A 23,078-nucleotide genomic window follows, 5' to 3' on the forward strand; every position below is an offset into this window, starting at 1 on the left:
GTAGAGGCAGTACTGTCTCAAATCTCTAGTGATGGAAAGTACCATCCCTGTGGGTATTTTTCTCAAAAGTTTTCCATTGCCGAAAAGAACTACAGAATTGGTGACCAGGAACTACTAGCTATGCGGTTAGCTTTAATGGAATGGCGGCATTTGTTGGAAGGAGCCAACTTTCCAGTTACCGTGATCACGAATCATAAAAACTTAAATTACCTCCAAACGGCTCACCGTCTAAATGCTAGACCGGCCCGTTGGTCCTTGATCTTTTCAAGATTTAATTTAAAACTTCAATTTCGTCCTGGCAGTCTAAACAGAAAAGCTGACGCCCTCTCACAGTCTTTCTTGTCCAGCACTCAGGAAGAGGATCATCAATGTTCCCGACCAATTTTAGATCCTGTAGTCTTCGCCTCTACTCAGATTTTGACTCCTCCCCCAGGGAAAATTTTTGTGACCCCAGAACTACGGGGAAAATTACTAACTTGGGCTCATAGCTCTCTGTTTGTTGGCCATTCTGGCATCCTCAAGACTTACAAGTTCCTTTAGCGTTCCTATTGGTGGCCCACAATGAAAGGGGATATTCGAGAATTTATTCTTTCATGTGTAAAATATCCATTCCTAATACGCCTTGGACCCATATATCCATGGATTTCATCTCTGAACTACCATGCTCCCAAGGATACAATACCATATGGGTAGTGGTGGATCGCTTTTCCAAGCTGGCACACTTTATTCCATTAAGGGGTCTCCCTTCTGCTCCGCAGTTGGCAAGAGTCTTTATTAAGGAAATATTCAGGTTGCATGGACTTCCTAAAGAGATAATTTCCGACTGCGGAGTTCAATTCGTAGCTAAATTTTGGAGAGCCTTATGTAGCACTTGTGGAACCAAGTTGAAATTTTCTTCAGCCTACCATCTACAAACTAATGGGCAAACCGAAAGAGTTAACCAAGAGCTGGAGACTTTCATAAGACTCTTTGTTTCCTCCTCACAAGATAACTGGCTGGATCTATTACCTTGGGCAGAATTTTCACATAACTTCAAATATCACACCTCCTCCAAAGCCACTCCTTTTTTTACGGTGTTTGGGAGACATCCTCAAGTCCTAGATTTTCAAAATGTACCTACTGTAGAGGTCCCAGCAGTTTCTAAATTGGTGGAGTCCTTCATGACCATTTGGAAGAGGGTTCATTCTTCTCTGAAGCAGTCGTCTAAGAACTACAAAAAATTTGCGGATAGACGACGTGTCGCTGTTCCACTGCTGAGAGTTGGAGATAAAGTCTGGGTATCCTCCAGGAACACCCAGTATGAAGCTAGCCCTTCATTGGTCCTTACCGTGTTCGCAAGGTCATCAACCCAGTTGCGTATAAGTTGGAACTCCCTCCTCAACTAAGAATATCCAATACCTTTCATATTTCTTTGCTGCGTCCTCTAGTGCTGAATCATTTTCAAACTTCTGCTCCCAAGTTACCTCAAGTGCAAACTTCTCAAGGTACAGAGTTTGAGGTAGGGAGGATTTTGGACTCTCGATTTACCCAATCTAACAACCTCCTGGTGCGCGGGGATCGGAGTCCCTGTCATGGACGCCGCCATGACACGTCCCTCTCTGACTGTCCTTCCTCCCCCTGACAGTCTGGCCGGTCAGCTGACACTGTGGACCAATCACTGGGCTTCCAGGGGTATATTTCCGGCTCCTGTGTATCAGGTAGTTGCCTGAACAACCATTGTCGCTGCTAGTGTTACTAGTGGTCTCTAGTTCCAGGTTCCCTTGCTTCCAGTGATCTATTCCTGTGTACAGCTATATCGTTTATCTCACCAGTGCTTTACCACCTCAGCCTGTGTGCAGCTATATCGTCCATCTCACCAGTGCTTTACCACCTCAGCCTGTGTGCAGCTATATCGTCCATATCACCAGTGCTTTACCACCTCAGCCTGTGTGCAGCTATAGCATTCATCTCACCAGTGCTTTACCACCTCAGCCTGTGTGCAGCTATATCATTCATCTCACCAGTGCTTCACCACCTCAGCCTGTGTGCAGCTAGATCATTCATCTCACCAGTGCTTTACCACCTCAGCCTGTGTGCAGCTTTATCGTCAGTGCATTACCACCTCGCCTGTGTGCAGTATACCTCCATTCCACCAGTGCCTTACCACCGCCACCTGTGTGCAGTATAATATACATTTCACCAGTGCTTTACCATCACAGCCTGAGTGTAGTTATACGTACCCACCTCTCCAGCGTTGTAATCTCTGGCTGGCTCCAGTGCCACTACCCACCTCGTTACTGGACTCTGAGGTCCCTACCTACGTGTTACAATATTGCATCGTGGTGCACTCTTTCTGACCGGCAACCCGGTAAAGTGTGTCCGCAGTGCACACTTCCTTGTACCTCAAGTACAGTGTCCCTACGTGCCCCTTACTGGCACCAACCCTTTGGGCCACGAGTATTCGTCTCTCCTTTTTCCCACAGGCTTTGGTCACCTAGTCAAAGGACCGCGACCTGCTTACGAGGTGCAGCTCAAGCCCATATCCCGACTGTTGGGGTCACTGGCGAACACCATCTCGTGGGTTAGATTCAGCACCTTTGACTAGGTCTCGCCAATGACCAAGACCCGTGGATGCAGAGGTCGTACATTCAGGCCCCTCGCCTTTGTTTCCTCCCGCAGTCTCAGGCCTTAGCTTCCAGAAAACCGCCTCCCAGCGTGACAGTGTGTCCCTAACACACAAGTACTGTGATGCTGCAGGCCGTACCCCAATGTATCCATATAAGTACTGTGACATTGCAGGCCAGTGTATATGTTCCATATATTTATTTTTTTATTAACAGTTTCTTATATAGCGCAGCATAATCCGTTGCGCTTTACAATTTGAAACATTAATAGAACAAAACTGGGTAATAACAGATATATAGGTAGGAATGCCCTGCTTGCAAGCTTACAATCTATAGGGAAATAGGCATTGATACACAAGGATAGGTGCTCTATATTGCAATTTGGTCCAGCCAGAATGCAGAGTTTCTTGGTGGGCTGCATGATCCAGTCACACGGGAATGTCGGCCAAATGTCAGGAGGATGTTAAAGAAAGACAATGTGTGAGGTTATGTGTGGACTGTAACAGGGGATGTAATTAGACATGGAAGCTATGAAGGTTATGTGGGCGGTTCTGGAATCTGACAAGCTTGCCTGAAGAGGTGAGTTTTCAGGGAACGCTTGAAGGATTGGAGACTAGAGGAAAGTCTTATTGTGCATGGTAAGGCATTCCATAGAATGGGTGCAGCCCAAAGGAAGTCCTGTAACCGTGAATGGGAGCAAGTAATGCGTGGGATTGAGAGACGCAGTTCTTGTGCTGAGCGGAGAGGTCGGGATGGGAGATATTTTGAGATGAGTGAAGAGATATATGTTGGTGTGGTTTAATTAATGGCCTTATGTGTTAGTAAAAGTATTTTGTATTGAATGCGGTAGAAAACCGGCAACCAATGGAGGGACTGACAGAGCGGGGCAGCCGACGATGAACATTTAGCAAGGAAGATAAGCCTCTCAGCTGCATTCATAATGTAAATGTAATGGCGATAGCCTGTTTTTGGGAAGACCAGTAAGGAGACTACTGCAATAGTCAATGCGGGAAATAATGAGTGCATGGATTAGAGTTTTTGCAGTGTCTTCTGAGAGATATGGTCCAATTTTGGATATGCTTTTTAGATGTATGTAACATGATTTTGAGACAGATTGAATGTGGGGAACAAAGGACAGTTCAGAATCAAGGACGACACCAAGGCAACGAGCTTGTGGATCAGGGTGGATTGTCAAGTTATCAACAGTGATAGAAAGATCAGGTTGGGAACTGCTATTGGCCGGTGGAAATAGAATGAATTTTGCTTTAGAAATATTAAGTTTCAGGTGGCAAGATGACATCCAAGATGAAATGGCAGAAAGACATTCAGTGACACGGACCAATACCGATGGTGATAAATCTGGGGGGGGGGGTAGGTAGATTTGAGTACCATCCGCACACAGATGATACTGAAATCCAAAAGAGCAGACTAGTTTGCCAAGAGAGGTGGTGTAGATTGAGAATAGCAAAGGACCTAAGACAGAACCTTGCGGTACTCCAACTGATAGAGGTAGCGATGAGGAGGCAGAGTCAGAGAAACAAACATTAACAGAGCGATCAGATAGCTAGAAAGAGAACCAAGAAAGAGCTGTGTCCTTAAGACCTAGGGATTGTAGTGTTTGTATGAGAAGAGATTGGTCAACAGTGTCAAAATCAGCAGAGAGATCTAGAAGAATTAGGAGTGAGTAATGGCCTTTAGCTTTGGCAGTGACCAGATCATTTACTACCTTATTCAGTGCTGTCTCTGTGAAGTGTTGGTTAACGAAAGTCAGACTGAAGTGGGTCCAATAAGTTGTGTGAGTTAAAAGAGTGTGTGAGGTGGGTGTAGATAAGTCTGTCAAGTAGCTTGGAGGGGCATGGGAGCTGGGAGATAGGACAGCAATTTGAGAGAGTGTTAGGGGGCAGAATTTAGTTTTTTTCAGAATGGGAGTAGTCACTGCATGCTTGAACAGTGATGAAAAGATGCCAGTAGAGAGAGAGAGATTACAGATTTTAGTTAGGGTTGGGATGAGCACAGGAAACAGAGCTTTAGTGATTTGTGAGGCTATAAGATCTAGAGGAGAGGTAATAGAATAGGAGGATGAGAAGAGTGTAGATACTTCATCTTCGTTTGTGAGGTCAAATGAAAAGAATGTGCCAGAGGGTTCAGGTAGGGAATTGAGCAGGTCACTAGCTGAGGAAGAGCCCACCATTTAATTTTGGATCTTATCAATCTTGTCCTTGAAATAGGAAGCAAGATCATGTGCACATATAAGTATTGTAACACTGCAGGTCATACCCCAGTGTATCCATACAAATACTGTGATGCTACAGACCATACCCCCATGTGTATCCCTAACACACAAGTACTATGTTGCTTCAGGCCTTACTCCAGTGTATCCATACAAGTACTGTGATGCTGCATGCCATACCCCAGTGTATCCATAAAAGTACTGTGACACTGCAGACCATACCCCAGTGTGTATCCCTAACACACAAGTACTATGATGCTTCAGGCCTTACCCCAGTGTATCCATACAAGTACTGTGACGCTGCACACCAAACCCCAGTGGATCCATACAAGTACTGTGACACTACAGACCATACCCCAGTGTGTATCCCTAACACACAAGTACTATGATGCCGCAGGCCTTACCCCAGTGTATCTGTACAAGTACTGTGATGCTGCAGGCCATACACCAGTGTATCCATAAAAGTACTGTGACACTGCAGACCATACCACAGTGTGTATCCCTAACACACAACTACTATGATGCTGCAGGCCTTACCCCAGTGTATCCATACAAGTACTGTGACACTGCATACCATACCCCAGTGTGTATCCCTAACACACAATTACTAAGATGCTGCAGGCCTTACCCCAGTGTATCCATACAAGTACTGACACTGCAGACTATACCCCAGTGTGTATCCCTAACACACAAGTACTGTGACACTGCAGTCCGTACCCCAGTGTATCCATATAATTACCATGACGCTGCAGGCCATACCCAGTGTATCCATATAAGTACTGTGCGCTGTTTGAGGCATTGCTGACTGTCTTTTTGCGTAGACAACAAACATTTTTAAAGTTTATTAAACTGCCATCCTGTCTGCCACTGCAGTGCCACTCTTGTTTCCTAGATGTGCCATGTTGGAAGTTGCACTGCCACAGCCACTGAAATCTTCTACATGCTGTTGATGAATCCCAAAGATGTCCAGAAATTGTTATGGCCACAGACAGCATCCCCTGCATGCCCCTTTAGATTTTTTTTTTTTCAATTCTGAACCACTAAACTGATTGGGTGGGCAAAACATGGTAGATTTTCAAATTTACCCAGTTTTTTAATTGCTCCTTCCCACCCCACCCCAACCGGTTGCCCCAAGACCCTGATGAATTGATAGGCTGGTATGAATAACGGTTCAGCTCAATAAAGGCCTGCCTCCTTTGTATGTTGGTGCCTCTAAGTGGAATAACTGGATAATGTAGATGGTTGGTGTCATGCTAAAGACCAGAAATATGATCAGCAGCACAGAGCATCTTCCTGCCAGGATGTGTGCAATAAAGTGCAAATACATTTAATACAAAAATTAGTTGTGTATATTGGTCACATACATATTTACATGGTACATACTGGGCGTAAAGCAGGCTGAGGTAACCTGAGGCACTTCACCTGTTGTTGACAAACAACCTCCAGCAGGCCTGGCAAAGAGCACAGATGCTGGGAGTTGTAGTTCAGCCGGAGAGCTACAGGCTGCTTTTCTCTGTTGTAAACAGCAAGTCTTGGGGCCTGATTCAGAGCCGCTCGTAAGCGGCCGCTCGTTCGCTCCGAGCAATGTTCGCACATCTGCGCATGCATATGGGTTTTAGTACGCATTTTCGAACCAGTCAGTGCGGCCGAAAATCGCGTGCTCGCAAAATAGCGAATGCCTGCTAATTTGAGTGACAGGATGAGGCGTTTGTGGGTGGTAACAGGGGAAGGTGCTTGAAAACGGGGAGTGGGGATCCGAACGCAGGCGTGCCAAACGGTCAAAACGGGCGTTTTAAGGGTGTGCATAATTAACAAAGCAGCGTCATCGATCCACGTCAGTTGGGTGTCTTTTAGCCAGAACTGCTCGCATGATTGCAGTAGGAAAATGCAACCACATGAATAGCGAGCAGTTCATTCGCCTTTCGATGTACTCGATTAATCTAATAAATAGCGGAGATGACGTATGATGCGAGAGGCCAGGGGGCGTTTTTTACAAAAAAACGTCCGCATGTTTTGTTCGCTCGTTCAGACATAGAGGCGTCAAAAGACCGCAAAGAGCAAACGGTCAATTTAAATAGCCAGCCCCTTTTTCAGGACGAGCGAGCGCAAATAGCGTCCGGCTCTGAATCAGGCCCTTGGTCCCTTTATCCCCAACAACCTCACTGAGCACAAAGTAAACGTCTATTTACAGTGTGTACTATTTATCACCTCCACATGCAAGGCCACCACATTTCAATTAGATGTATAAAAAATATACAGCGTATATGGGCTGAATCAATATTCAATCAGGCACAAAACGGCTGCCCTCACTGTGTGTTAGCAACAGTTGCTCTGCAGATGTCACTCAGGTGATCAGGTTTTAGGTGGTTGGTTCACATAGGATTGGAGACAAGTGGGCTTCAGTGAGTTTGCTCCCATATACGCCCCAAGCATCTCTGTGTGATGGTGCAAACACTGCATAATATCTTCTGACAAACTTTCCATGCTCAAATAGCGAACCTTCTCCAGCTTAAAGATGTCTTTCAGGAAGTGAAGAACTTGATCCTACCTCACAAATTGTATTCATAAACAAAAAATTAAAATAAATGTACACACTAATCAATCCTTCTTTACTTTCCATGCCTTCAACTACTCCATAAACATATTCCATCTCCTTCAGGCCTTGATTAATGAAAACATTCTTGGCTTCTCTATGTCGTATAGTTTATTAAACTGCTATACTGTCTGGCACTGCAGTGCCACTCTGTTTCCTAGATGTGCCATGTTCGAAGCTGAACTGCCACATGTTTGTGACGCCCATTGCTGTCGCTTAGCTTAATCAGCCAGCTAGCTCGGTGCAACCTTTTGGCCTAAACTGGATAAAGTAAATATTGTGAGCTGTGAGGTGGTCAAAACTGACTGGAAATACATTTTATGTAGGTTAATAATACCGTAGGTACAAAAACAGGCCCAAATTATATGATTTTAGCTGTTTTTATCATTTTTTAGAAAAAAATACAGATTCAAAACCGAAACGAAAACATGCAAGGGCGGTTTTGAAAAACCAAATCCAGATCCAAAACACGAAGGAGATACAGATCCAAAACCATCAAAAATGGCCTGTCGCACATCTCTAGTATGTATGCATGTGTGCATGTGGTAGGGAACAGATTGTAAGCTCCACTGGATCAGGGACTGACATGTATGGCTAAATATTCTCTGTAAAGTGCTGTAAATATGTGTGCTACACATATTATATATATATTAGTTTCAACTAGGGGTGTGCACCGGCCACTTTTCGTGTTTTGTGTTTTGGTTTTGGATCTGGATCTTTCTTCGTGTTTTGGATCTGGATTGGTTCTGCCAAAACCACCCTTCCGTGTTTTGGGTTCTGGGTTTTGTGTTTTGGTTCTGTATTTTTTTAAAAAAAAGCATAAAAACAGATAAAATCTAAGAATTTGTGGGTTTTTCTGCTCCTATGCTATTATTAACCTCAATAACCTTAATGTCCACTCATTTCCAGTCTATTATGAACACCTCACACCTCACAATAGTGTTTTTATGTCCAAAAGGTTGCACTGAGGTAGCTGGATGACTATGCTAAGCGACACGAGTGGGCGGCACAAACACGTGGCCCATCTAGTGGTGACACTGCAGTGGCAGACAGGATGGCAGTTTTAAAAACTAGGCCGCAAACAGTACATAATGCAAAGAAAAAAAAGAGGTGCAAGATGGAATTGTCCTTGGGCCCTCCCACCCACCCTTATGTTGTAGAAACAGGACATTCACACTTTAACAAACCAATCATTTCAGCGCCAGGGTCTGCCACACGACTGTGGCTGAAATGATTGGTTCGTTTGGGCCCCCACAAAACAAGCTGGCAATTAATCTGTCCCTGCACAAACTGGCTCTACGGAGGAAAGATGTCATCCTCATCCTCTTCATTCACCGATTCCTCACCCTCTTCAGTGTTGTGTACATCCTCATCCTCACAGAGTATTAATTTGTCCCCGCTGGAATCCACCACCACAGGTCCCTCTGTACGTTATGGAGGCTGGTCTCCCTAGAAGAGTTGATAATTCATTTTTATGAACATCATCTCCACATTTTGCGGAAGCAACCTCCTACGCCTTTCGCTGACAAGGTTCCCGGCTGCACTAAACACTCTTTCGGAGTACACACTAGAGGGGGGGCAACTCAGGTAAAATATAGCAAATTTGTACAGGGGCCTCCAAATTGCCTCTTTTTCTTGCCAGTACATGTACGGACTGTCTGACATGCCTACTTGGATGCTGTCACTGATGTAATCCTTTAACAGACAGACGCACGCTTGTCGCTGCTGCTTTGAGGATGCAGGTGCGGCTACAGCCCACACAATTCACAAAGACAGAAAAAAAAAGAAGAATTTTTTTATTGTTTGTGGAGCGCACTTTGAGGGTTACACCACCCTTTAACAGACAGACGCACACTTGTTGCTGCTGCTTTGAGGATGCAGGTGGAATTTAGACGGGATTTGGAACCGGGGACACACTACCTCCATCAATTGTCTAAATCCCACTGCACTAATGGCGGATACCGGATGCACGTCTAACACCAACATAGCAGTCAAGGCCTCAGTTATACGTTTTGCTTCAGGATGACTGCTGTCGTACTTCATCCTCCTCGCTAAGGACTGCTGGAGGGTCAATTGTTTAGTAAAAGTAGTGGTGTTCCTATTTCCTCTCTGGGATGATGAACAACTCCCAGCAGCAGCAACAGCACTAGGAGGAAGTGGTTCTTGATCTTTCCCTATTTTATTTTTATCGGAGAAAGTTTGGTCCTCCATTTATGTTACATTGATATATACGTGCGGCTAAGGCGCACACAAACACAGAAAATAATTTTTTATTTTTGTTGGAGACTAGTGCACTTTGTGGGTTACACCACCCTTTAAGAAATGAGCCAGCTGGCCCTTTACTTATGGGACACAGGCACACGCTTGGCGCTGCTCCTTTGTTGATGCACCTGCAGCCACAGTGCACACAATTCACAAACACAGAAAATATTTTTTTATTTTGTTTGGAGTGCCCTTTGGGGGTTACAGCACCCTTTAATGGACAAGCCAGCTGGCTCTTTACTTATGGGACACAGGCGCACGCTTGGCGCTGCTCCTTTGTTGATGCACATGCAGCCACAGTGCACACAATTCACAAACACAGAAAATATTTTTTTATTTTGTTTGGAGTGCACTTTGGGGATTACAGCACCCTTTAACAGTCAAGCCAGCTGGCCCTTTACCTATGACACAGGCACACGCTTGGCGCTACTTTGTTTGAGCACGTGCGGCTACTGCGTACACAATTCACAAACACAAAAAATTATATTTTTTTATTTTTTTTGGAGTGCACTTTGGCGGTTACAGCACCCTTTAACAGTAAAGCCAGCCGGCCCTTTACCTACGACACAGGTGCATGCTTGGAGCTACTTTGTTGATGCATGTGCGGCTACTGCACACACAATTCACAAACACAAAAAAATATATATTTTTATTTTTTTTGGAGTGCACTTTGGGGGTTACAGCACCCTTTAACGGTCAAGCCAGCCGGCCCTTTACCTATGGGACACAGGCGCACGCTTGGCGCTGCTCCTTTGTTGATGCACGTGCAGCCACAGTGCACACAATTCACAAACACAGAAAATATTTTTTTATTTTGTTTGGAGTGCCCTTTGGGGGTTACAGCACCCTTTAACGGACAAGCCAGCCGGCCCTTTACATATTTATTATTTATTATTTATTTATTAACAGTTTCTTATATAGCGCAGCAAATTCCGTTGCGCTTTACAATTTGAATCAAGATTAACATTATACTGGGTTGTAAAAGACATACATACATGACATACATAAGGGTAAGAGGGCCCTGCTCACAAGCTTACAATCTATAGGGAAATAGGTGTTGATACACAAGGAGAGGTGCTATTGCAAATTGGTCCAGCCCAATTGCAGATATTCTTGGTGGGCTGTATAATCCAATCACACTGGAAAGTTGGCCTAGGGTTAGGAGGATGTTCAATTGAAGAAAGAGAAGATGTGATAGGTGTTTACTATAAGAAGAGAGTTAGATAGGGAGCTATAAAAGGTTAGGTGGGCGGTCCTGGAATCTGATAAGCTTGTCTAAAGAGGTGAGTTTTCAGAGAACGCTTGAATGTTTGGAAACTAGTGGAAAGTCTTATTGTGCATGGGAGGGCATTCCACAGGGTGGGTGCAGCCCGAAAAAAGTCCTGTAACCGTGCATGGGAACAAGTAATGCGCGGGGATGAGAGACGCAGATCTTGTGCAGAACGGAGATGTCGGGTTGGAAGATATTTTGAGATAAGTGAAGAGATGTATGTTGGTGTGGTTTGGTTAATAGCTTTATGTGTGAGTGTAAGTATTTTAAATTGAATACGGTAGAAGACCGGCAGCCAATGGAGGGACTGACAGAGTGGATCAGCAGACACTGAACGTTTGGTGAGAAAGATCAACCTCGCAGCTGCATTCAAAATGGATTGTAGTGGGGAGAGCCTGTTTTTAATAAGGAGACTATTGCAATAGTCAATGCGGGAAATTATGAGTGCGTGTATAAGAGTTTTTGCAGTGTCTTGCGTAAGATATGATCGAATTTTGGCTATGTTTCTTAGATGTATGTAACAGGATTTAGAGACAGATTGAATGTGGGGAACAAAAGACAGTTCAGAGTCAAGGATGACACCTAGGCAGCGAGCTTGTGGGGTGGGGTAGATTGTCGAGTTGTCAACAGTAATAGAGATATCAGGTTGGTAACTGCTATTGGCTGGTGGAAATATAATTAATTCTGTTTTGGATATATTAAGTTTGAGGTGGCGAGATGACATCCAAGATGAAATGGCAGAGAGACATTCAGTGACACGGACCAGCACAGATGGTGACAAATCTGGGGAGGATAGGTAAATTTGAGTATCGTCTGCGTACAGATGATACTGAAAACCAAAAGAGCTGATTAGTTTGCCAAGAGAGGTGGTATATATTGAGAAAAGCAGAGGACCTAATACTGAACCTTGTGGTACTCCAACTGATAGAGGTAGCGAAGTGGAGGTAGAATCAGAAAAGCGAACAGTGAAAGAGCGATTAGATAGGTAAGATGAGAACCAAGAAAGGGCTGTGTCTTGAAGACCTATGGATTGTAGTGTTTGTATGAGAAGAGAGTGGTCAACAGTGTCAAAGGCAGCTGAGAGATCTAGAAAAATTAGAAGTGAATAATGGCCTTTAGCCTTGGCAGTGACCAGATCATTTACTACCTTAGCCAGTGCTGTCTCAGTGGAGTGTTGGGAACGAAAGCCTGACTGAAGTGGATCCAATAAGTTGTGGGTGTTAAGAAAGTGTGTGAGGCGAGTGTAGGCAAGTCTCTCCAGTAGCTTGGAGGGGCAAGGTAGCTGGGCGATAGGACGGTAATTTGAGAGAGAGTTAGGGTCAGAATTTTGTTTTTTCAAAATGGGAGTGATCACTGCATGCTTGAACAGTGATGGAAAGATACCAGTAGAGAAAGAGAGATTACAGATTTTAGTTAAGTGTGGAATGAGCACAGGAGACAGAGCTTTACTGATTTGTGAGGGTATAGGATCAAGAGGAGAGGTAGTAGAGTAGGAGGATGAGAAGAGTGTAGCTACTTCATCTTCATTAGTGGGGTCAAATGATGAGAACGTGCCATTGGGTTCAGGTAGGGAATTGAACAAGACCCTGGCTGAGGAAGTGCATACCATTTCATTTCGGATATTATCAATCTTGTTTTTGAAATAGGAAGCAAGATCTTGTGCACTGATAGTAGCAGGTGGGTTGGGTGATGGAGGGTTAAGAAGTGATTTAAATGTATTAAAAAGTCGCTTGGGGTTAGAGGCTTGGGCAGAGATAACAGATTGGAAATATATCTGTTTGGCATTATCCAGTGCATTACGATAAGAGTGGTAGATTGTCTTATACGTGAGGAAGTCACTTGGAGTATGAGACTTTCGCCACTGACGTTCTACTTTACGTGAGAGTTTTTGTAGGTGTCTTGTGAATTTGGAATGCCACGGCTGACGTCTAAGTCTACGCGGAATGTGATGGGTAGCTGGAGCTACTTCATCAAGGGCTAGTTCTAGGGTCTGGTTCAGGTGTGATACAGCAGTCTCAGGAGAAGTGAAAGTAGAAATAGGTAAGAGTGATTGTTGCAGAGAGGTGGATAGTTGTTCAAAATTAATAGCATTAATATCTCTGCGGGTTTCAGGAGGTTTGGTTGATTTGCTTGGCATTGAGGCTGATGTAATGGAGGAGAGTGTGCAGGTGATAAGGTTATGATCTGAGAGAGGGAAGGAGAATTAGTGAAATCAGAGACTGAGCATAGTCTGGTAAATACAAGATCAAGGCAGTGGGACACAGGCGCACGCTTGGCGCTGCTCCTTTGTTGATGCACATGCAGCCACAGTGCACACAATTCACAAACACAGAAAATATTTTTTTATTTGGTTTGGAGTGCACTTTGGGGGTTACAGCACCCTTGAATGGTCAAGCCAGCCGGTCCTTTACTTATGACACAGGCGCACACTTGGCACTACTTTGTTGATGCACGTGCGGCTACTGCGCACACAATTCACAAACACAGAAAAAATATTTATTTTTTATGCACTTGGCGGGAGCACCCCTGATGGACAGAGCACCCCCTGGACAACACTACAGCACCCCTTTAGGACTGGGACACTGCACGGGACTTTGGAGTGGACACAGCCCCTATGGACAACAGCAGCACAGCACAACACAGCCAGCCCCTATGGACTTTGGAGGAGTGGACACAGCCCTATGGACAACAGCAGCACAGCGCAGCACAGCACAATACTACATTGCACTACACTACACTACACAGCCCAGCGAGCCCTAACTCCCACCCTCCCTCTTCACTGTCCACAGCCGAGTGAGAAAATGGCGCCGACGTGGGTACCTTATATAGAATCCAAAACCCGCGAGACCCGGAAGGCGGGATGATGACGTTTTGCCTCGATTTCAGATCTGAGCCAGGCGGGAAAAGTCGAGCCTGACTCGCATCGGCCTCGGATCGGGGGGGCTCGGGGAGGTTCGGATTTCAGAAATCCGAACCTGCTCACCCCTAGTTTCATCTATACAGCTGGTCCTTGTAAACAGATTACTGATGGGCACTGCATATACCAGTCCAACATTGCTTTAGATAACCACCATCAGTATGCCTTTCTATAAGACTGTCCCATAAAGTACATTGCACATTATGTTCTATTATTACTAGGTATTATTACCAGTTATTTATTTACAAGGACCAACTGTATAGTTGAAACTAATATATTTTATGTAGCGCATAGCTATAAAAAACATAAATATACAATAACTTTAAAATATGAGCTTATCTGTATTATAGAGTAACAACAGTGACTTTTCCTATGTTATTTTGTGTTGAAAATTCCTAATTTATCCTATGTCTCAACACAGGAGCATTAGTAAATTTACTGGCCAGTCTGAGTCTGAGTTTGGTCTAAATGATTTGTGACACAGCAAATGTTTTTCATCCAATGTCTGAATTAGTGGTTTCACACTTTAATATTGTCATATACAAAAAGACAGAGTTGCAGATGCACTATGCGATCATTATGTATACATTTAAATTTATAATATAGAATTTCAGAGGTAGTTTGCATATCAATGGCCACTGATACGGGCCTGCCCACCAGCGTCAAGGTCACCTCATTGAGCAGGTCCCTAACACTCTGGGGTTCACATCTGGGTCGCAGGGCATGTGGGTTGCAGGACCTCCCCAGGGCATCACATGAAAAAAAGGGTCAGTGAAGTGTCTCTCCATGCTCAATGAGGTGACCTTGATGCTGGTGAGCTCTAACTCTTTGTAGATTGATTCTGAAACCAGTTAAGCAAATCAGTTAGAAAATCAGCGGAATGTCTCAGATTTTAAAATGGGTTAAAAAATCAAAAAAGTGTAAGAGATTTTGATATTTTTTGGACACATTTGAGCCAGTTTGCACATATTCATGTTAAATGTAAATATTTTTTTTACTTTATTGTGAACTGCAAATACAGTTTTGTTCACAGTTTTATTTATAAAAAATTAAATACTTGCAAATTATAAAAATAAAATTTTGAATGCGTTTTTAACAAAAAATGAAGAACGCTAATTTTACCATGAACCTCGAACATGAGCGATGAACATGAGCTTCCAACAGTGAATGCAAGCCACAAATTTCAAACTACAAATTCAAATTGGTGTCTGTGTCTGAATACTGTACACCATGAACAAATTAGAATTCACATTTGACTTTCAAACTGGTTTGAGATTTTCAAACATGCCTGACCAGGAATATACTGCTATTTTTGCTGGGGTAAAACTAAGTATCATTCCAATGAAATATTGTCCGCACTGGCCAAATAACAAGGCACAATTCTTGCTTGTCATTACAAGGCATTAATTGAACAAGGCATTTCAGAAATAATGTTATTTTATTAGACAAGAGCTCACTAAATATATTATTTTGAAAAGACAGGCTTTTTAGATAGACCATAAGGAGAGTAGTACAGCAGTAGGTTTTGCTTCTTCAGACACAACAGACTGCGATAATTCTGTGTTTAACAACTTGTAAGTTAAGTGTATCTGCAGTCAGCCAGTATTTACAGACAAATGTAGTAACTTCTAGAGGTGTTTTTATTGGCTCTAAATGAATAAATTCTTTTTTTTTCAATAAATGTTCAATCTCAATTTCTTTTATTTCATGGCTCCAGCTTTCCTTCCTTCAGACACGTTAATAGTTTCTCTGATAACTTTCTTAAAGCTGTTCCCTTGTACTATTCTTAAAGTGAATTCTGATTTTATTAATCAACATGGTGTATTTATTATTTTATTTCTCAGTTTTAAATGCAAAGAGGACTATTTATTAACATCAGAGATCCAGCCCTTGAAAATTAACAGTATTTATTGCCCCAAAAGAACGGTGATTAGGAATATTTTTGGGGGATTATTTATCAGTTTAGTCATGCTGGCACAGCTGCACCATTAACCAGCAGTCCTGGCAATGGCAAACCCTCCTCTTTTGCTGTTGATTGCAGTGGTGTAAGGTTGCACAGCCAGGTCCTGTCCCCAAAGCGATCCTGGGATATTAGGCCACACATGCACGGTAAAAGAGCCAGAGGGAGTGGAGGGATCTGTTGAGAACCCAGTTCGCACTTTGATGGCTCTTTCAAGATGGTGTTAGGTAGCAAAAACAATCTTTTTATATTGCTTATTTGCGTCCATTATATGGAGAGAGCAGTATGCAGTGCTACTGACGAGACTGCTCTGTGAGATTTCCTGCTTTGAAGTTTAAACATATCATTAATATGGACAAAGCATAACTGTTGTTTCCACCCTTTAGGGTGCCAAAAACCTTGAAGACTAGGCCCCAAAAAGACTAGGTGGCGTTAATAAAAAGAAAAACATCATGCAAAAGCTATTGCAATGTAATGTAACGGTATCTGGGTACACAAGGTGAGTCTTTCGCAGACATGCTAAATTTCACTTTGACTGACGGCTGGAGTTGGGCAAAATAGGGAACCAGCTTGGTTAAAATCAAGTGCACAATGGGCCTGATTCAGCTTGGATCGCAGTTGCTAATACACACGCAAACGGCCGATTGTTGCGTTCTGCGAATGCATCGCACTGCGGGCCTGATTCAGACCCGCTCGCGAGCGCTCGCAAGCAGGTCGATGTTGGGCCAGTGCGTTAGCGCACGACGGACCCGGCTCCATCGTACACATGCGCGAGACCCGGATAGCGACAGGCAAGCCGTCGCTATGGGTCTCGCTACAAAGGGGGTGTGCTGTCGATGGTGAGTGACAGCACGCCCCCTTTGGTGGGTGTTCCCGGGGAGTGGCTGGCCAGACGGAGGCATTCCCATGGGAACGCTACTGTCTGGGGCCGGCCCCACTGACATCACAAGTGATGTCAGTGGGAGTGCTTTTGGCTCTGATAGAGCCAAAAGCACTCCAGGGCTTGCGGCAGATGAGACCCTACCACAAGGGTCTCATCGCAAGCCCGATGGTCGCGATGGTCTTGACCATCGCGACCATCTTTTTGGTCGCTCGCTATATCTGTGGGTGGTCACCCACAGCTATGCGAGCAGCCAGGAGGCCGCTCTAAAAAAAAGAGAGGGAGGGCACTGATTCAGAGCGAGCGCTCTGAAAGAGCGTCCGGCTCTGAATCAGGCCCTGTGTGTGTGAGAGACGGCCACTGCGATCGGGATCGCAGTGTCCACGCAGACCCCTTCACAGAGTGATTGGCAGGAAGTGCCGTTGCTGGGTGTTGACAAGGTGGTAGTCGGGGAAACGCAGGTGTGCCAGTGCATTTGAACACCGTTGCATGGACGTGCATAAATTATCCACTGCGATGCCCTACGCAGCCTGAGGACACATAGCGTGCGCTTAAGTTAGCATTTCCTGAGTAAGGTAAGAGCTTGTACAAGTCTACGTGAGGCCGCGATGGTACTCGATTGTACCGATGGTCTCAGTCTTGCTAAACGGATGTGTGTAAGGTAAAGAGGAAGCGTCCTTATGTAGTGCTGTGGTGGCATAGTGATCGCAATGAATTAGCATACAATCGCGGTTGGACTGCGTGCGTAATCGCTATTGCAGTTGCGATCGGTAGTGAATCAGGCCCAATATCCACTAGAAATATATACTGTACTATATCATTAGATGACATATTTCTTCTGCATTTGTCAGTTCAATCACAGATGAAGCAGGAATTAGATCACTGATCGATAGCATGGGGTTAAATTTTAAATAAACAAACCACAAATCATTATCAAACTTTTAATTTCAGTTGACTGAAATAAATGTACAGTGAGAATAACAAATTTAATAATGTAATACGAAATACAAACTTAAAAAAGAAACAAAATAAGGTTATCATTTCATATAGAAATAAACAAGCAGTATGAAAGAAGTGACTTACCTCTTTCACATTGCGGACCAGTAAACCCATATACACAGGCGCATCGATTGGGTCCGATACAGCGTCCTCCATTCTGGCAGCCATTTTCACAGACAGCTGTGCAAAAAATGTATTGATGTATTATTAATATTTTTACACCATTTTACAGCTACCTCACATTCTTATACATTGTCCAGATATGGGAATAAAGACATTAAAAATGAAGTACAAAAATTAACTATTACATAAAGATTGAGTGGATGGGTAACTAATGCTTGCCATACACGCTACAAATATCGGGGTGATCCGCCTAATATCGGCGGATCGCCCCGATAATTGTAGCATGTTGGGGGGGTGACTGAGGGTTAAATATTGCTCGGTCGGGCATGCCGGATTGTCCAGCATGCCCGTCCGTTGCGATATTTCCCGTTAAACTGTCGGCCGCATCGGGCAGTGTATGCCCAGCCGCGGCCGACAGACAGACATTTCCTGTGTTCGTTCCTACGGAAGGAACATGGAAATGTCTCCTCCCCCGGGGGCAGAGCGCGGATGTCGGGCTGATACACTGTAAGAGAAATCTCACAGTGTATGCCGGCGACATCTGCGGCTAGCAGCCGGTCAGATAAAATGTCTGTCGGTCTGACAGGCATTTTATCTGGCCGTGTATGCCCAGCATAAGCTGTAAAATAGCTCAATCAATGTTACAAGAATGTAATCAGCTTCACCTAAGAAATACATGTAATTACCAACATTGTTAAATATGTATCAAATAAATATTCCAACTCCCAGGATTGTTGATATATAAGCTTATAAAGGCTAGCTAGACAGGAGCTGCATCCAGACAATTAGCTCCTGCATGCAATGCTTTACCCACTGTAACAGCTAGGATAGGTACAGTCTGTCGATGTGTGTTCCTCTGCATGCTGTCAGAAATGGCAGACCAGGGTACCTTATGCAGATGAAAGTGGGGGCTTAAGAGGTACAGACACCCTCTGAAGGACTAGATGGGGGATCCATGAACAGTAGATATAGTCCAAAACTAGATAACCCCATTATGGGAGTACAAGCAAATTAATGCTTGGCTATTTATATTATACAAGTGGAATACTTAAAATCTATGTGACCAGCTTCCACTCTTACATATTACCAGGGGCAGATTGGGCCACCGGGACAGCGGGATAGTTCCCGCTGGGCCGGTCCCCCCTCTCTTTGCTGGGCTGCTTTTACACTGACTGACTGCCGGCCGGCTGCTCTGATGGCCGCTACCGTGATCAGGCAGCAGCAGTCATGAATGAGCTTCTGCACATGCACAGAAGCTCATTCAGCAGTAAAATGTGAAATGGCCGTCGGAGGGCAGCTGCAGCAGCTCCTCCCATGGGCCATTGCGGAGCACGTGAGTGACACTCACAACGCCACCTCCGGTTCAAGCAGCCACTACCAGCGCAGGAGCCGGGAATGGGGCAGAGGGTGGATGCCGTAGGAGAGTCACCAAGGAAGCGAGCGGCCGCGGCACGAATGCCACCGGAAATCCCAATGGAGGTTAGTCACTAGCAGGGCCGTTTCTAGGGGTGGACGTGCCGTGCGATTGCACGGGGCGCCCCGCCCCGACGATGGTAAAAATACGTCCCACAGTCCAATCCTTCCTAGCCTACAGCCCCACCCTCCACCATTGCACAATGACAAGCGTCCCGATCAGCCACCCGCTTGTCATTGTGTCATTGCGCTGCAGTCAGGGTCCATGAAGCCACCGGAGTGGAGTAGAGTCTAATTGTCCACCCGGTCAGGAATACATACCGACCAGGAGGACTACTTCAATGCTACCAATCTCCAGCTCTGCCTTCTCTGGCTGTGCAAAGTGGAGCGATGATGTCACATCGGCACCGCACCTCTGCCCGCCCTCCTGCTGCATGTGCTTCAACACTGTGCCAAACTACTAATGAAGATGAGCTGCTCCTCCGGCTAGGAAGCTCACATTATTTAGAATCAAGGTAAGGGCTGACAAGTTAACCCACCTGTCAGGCTGCCTGTCTCTGCTTTGATGGGGAAGGGAGGTGGGCTGCATAATATAAAGTATTTTCATGACTAATAAATGTATTATATATATATGACTCCCAAATGTGTGCTCTCTCTCTCTCTCTCTCTCTCTCTCTATATATATATATATATATATATATATATCGAGAAGGGAGTTATTGACTGTGGGCGACCAACCTGCTAATAATAAATATTCACACAAATATATAAATATAAATAAAGTGCTGAGAGCTAACGTGCTTGAATCAGCCTGAGCAAGTATACATAAATCATAAAGTGTTTAGTGCCAAATAGTCCTAGCAGCATAGACCAATGAAGTGCTTAGTGCAATATAAATACTTTTAGCAGCATACAAAAATAAAGTGATAAAAGAAAGCTAGTACCATAAAAAAAAATTTAATAGGGTTTGACAAAAACAAGATAAATACGATAAAACACTGTGGTTCCTAATCAGGAGTAACCACCAGAGAGCAATAAATAACCGATAAAAATAAGATCAATTTAAGAGGTAAAAGAAGAGTTTTAGCTTATCTGAAAATCAATTTGAGAGGGTCTGGGTGTAAATCCTCAGGAAGAAGTCAACGGACGAAACGCGTTGGGACTCATTACTTGCCCTTGGGACTTACACCCAGTCAGTCCCATGCTCACATGTCTGCTGGGTGGTGGCTACAGTGACTGGAGCGCAGCTCTAATCGGGCAGCGGCTACAGGCTTTTGCACATTCGGGTTAATAGTCGGTGCCTGTGTACTTTGCTCTGTTATGGTCTGCTGGGCCAGTTGTCAGTCTCTTGAAAACTGTGTATGGCCTGGTGTAGGAGTCTGACATAAAGTGAATTAGAAATGTGATGGGTATTCCTGGGCCGTTACAGGTTTTTGGCTTATTAGTTGTAGATGTAGCGCAGTATGGCCATGTTACTCTAGAGTCATAGGTGTGTCGCTGAAAGTCGCTGTGCACAGAGACTCTGCATTGCTCACATTGGAGGCCATGCTCAAACGGATGATCTGCACCTAGCATAGGGCTGGTGAAAGTTTCAATGGTGACATCTAAAGACACACAAAGCATGACAACAGCCTCTGTAGACAGTAATAGTGGGCATCACAGTCCTTTCACATTCGGGCACATGGATATGCACCAGAGAGAGGAACTGTAGCAGAATTAGCATAAAGTCACAGTTTGTAGCAAAAGACACAAGGAAGGCCGCAACTGCATCCAACTCAGAATCAGACCCTATGAGGAGGGATTCCGCCCCCCACGATAGACCCCGTCCCCTCATCAGACCACGCCCCAATTAGGGCTGCTTCAATAAATTTCCCGGGCGGGTTTTCCATCCCAATCCGCCCCTGCATTTTACAGCTGCATATAAAATCTGTTCTATCCATGCATGTTTTTTTAAACTGATTTTAATTTTAAGTATTTTGCAGAAAGTTGGCAGCACAAATGTATCAGGACTAGTGTATCACTGCCTGTGGTTACATGTTGTAAACAATAAATTCTGTGGTTACATGTTGTAAACTTAGTCATATACTGCAAAAGAAAATACAATTGTCATTTACTTAGTTCCGGAGTGGCTCCTTTTCCGATTAACAGTCTATAAAATACTGACAGTGTTATGTTTCTAAACATACAGAGGGTACACCATGTATCCACTTTCTTGGCTAATGTATACCTTGTCTTACTCATTTTGTAACCCGAAACATTGTTTCCCTTAGCTTGAAGATTTTTTTCTTTATTTCTTATTATTGTTCTTATTTTACTTATCATTTTTACTAAAACAAAAATGATAACAAAACCCTAAAAAAAGAAAAAGGAAGACATATACAGAGATCTATAATCAATTATGCTTAAACAGAGACCTTGGCCTTTTTAGGTGAGGGTAAGGCAGGATTTTTCTTTTTCCCTTTAGATGGGCAGACAGGTACTTTACTTAGGTATCAACATACTGTACCTCCACACTCTTCTCAATTATATAACTTTAAATACACCCCACTATTATTACAAACATATGCTGATTTCAACAAATAAATCCCCCACTGTCTTACATAGGCAGATGCCACCTTTATAAAATTATCTGTTTTCCCAGACTTCTTTGTATTCTCCAAATGTTGCCAATTATACCACCCAAGAGAGATTTGAGGCTTCTTAATCAGGTCCTGCATCAGGTCTTAATCAGGTCCTGCAGAGATTCATATGGTCAGGAAAATGTCCTAGAATTTTGTTGTTTTAGTTGCAACAACAGATGCATTTGGGTGGTGTACAGTTATCATGCCTCCGACAATATGCTCTGGTAGCTAATTTTGAATAGTCATGGACTGGATTGGGGGCTCTAATAATTATACCATGTACTCTATGGCTGTAGGCCTTTACCAATACAGGGGCAGAGGAACAGAGGCTCAATGACTGATAACAGCTGCATTCCAACATCCCTCCCCAGTCAGATAATCATCCACTCACTACCCAATTTTTGCTGGGATGCATGGGTTCCCACTCAGGAAGCTGAGCACTGCATTTGCACCTTCACATGGGACCGTGGACTCTTTCTCCCCCCATGACCCACAGCCACTCAGGATGCAGCAGCCACCACTAAGAGTGACCAGATTACCAGGCAGCATCCTCCTTAGCACCAGCCCTAACAAAGCCCCCCTGCACTGATGGGCAGATTGGGTTAAATACATATCCAGTGGGGGAAGAATTATTTTTGATGATGGGTGTCCTACTATGGTGACTGGCAGGATGTCAAGGTTCATGGGCACGGCATCTGCATGGATCCCAAGAGGCAGGCAGAGTACACTGGCTCCTGGCCTCACGGCTTTGATTTGCTGGGGGACTACACATGGTCCAGTGCGAACATCTACCAGGGCACTTGGGCGCAGGGAAAGCATACTCTTCTCTCAAATACACTGATGGCAATTAAATTAGTTCCTAGGTTAGGCACAATAATACATCTTCAAACCTATGACAATTTCCTTGCCTTTCACCTTCAAGCATAAAAGAAAATGGTCCCACTTTTTGTGGCATTTGGGATAATGTCTCTAATTCCTATGACTTTTGCTGACTCACGATTTTAATGTTTTGAACCAACTTTTATTATAGCTAAAATGCCTTGTGGCTCCTTAGTCCATGTACCAGCAGTCCTTACGATGGGTATTAACTACATTCATGTCTGACTCAATCCCGCTACCACGTTTAGGTGATGAGGTGCCACTTGATACATTTGATCAGCATTCTGAGGCCTTATGTCCCAACTGATATCTGAAACATCTATACTTA

The 23,078-nt window shown here is 44.2% G+C and overlaps 1 protein-coding gene across 1 annotated transcript in view; it reads right to left on the reverse strand.

Moving 5' to 3' along the window:
- The window catches only part of FBN2 (fibrillin 2), a 294,460-nt gene that overhangs the window by 239,375 nt on the left and 32,007 nt on the right, over positions 1-23,078 (reverse strand). Inside the window, exon 5 of the mRNA XM_088475116.1 lies at positions 17,799-17,894. Within this exon, the coding sequence (XP_088331242.1) occupies positions 17,799-17,894 (96 nt within the window). The remainder of the gene's footprint in view (positions 1-17,798; positions 17,895-23,078) is intronic.

Source organism: Taudactylus pleione, unplaced genomic scaffold, assembly GCF_031769625.1.
Source record: "Taudactylus pleione unplaced genomic scaffold, aTauple2 ptg000162l, whole genome shotgun sequence".
Classification (NCBI taxonomy): Eukaryota; Metazoa; Chordata; class Amphibia; order Anura; family Myobatrachidae; genus Taudactylus; species Taudactylus pleione.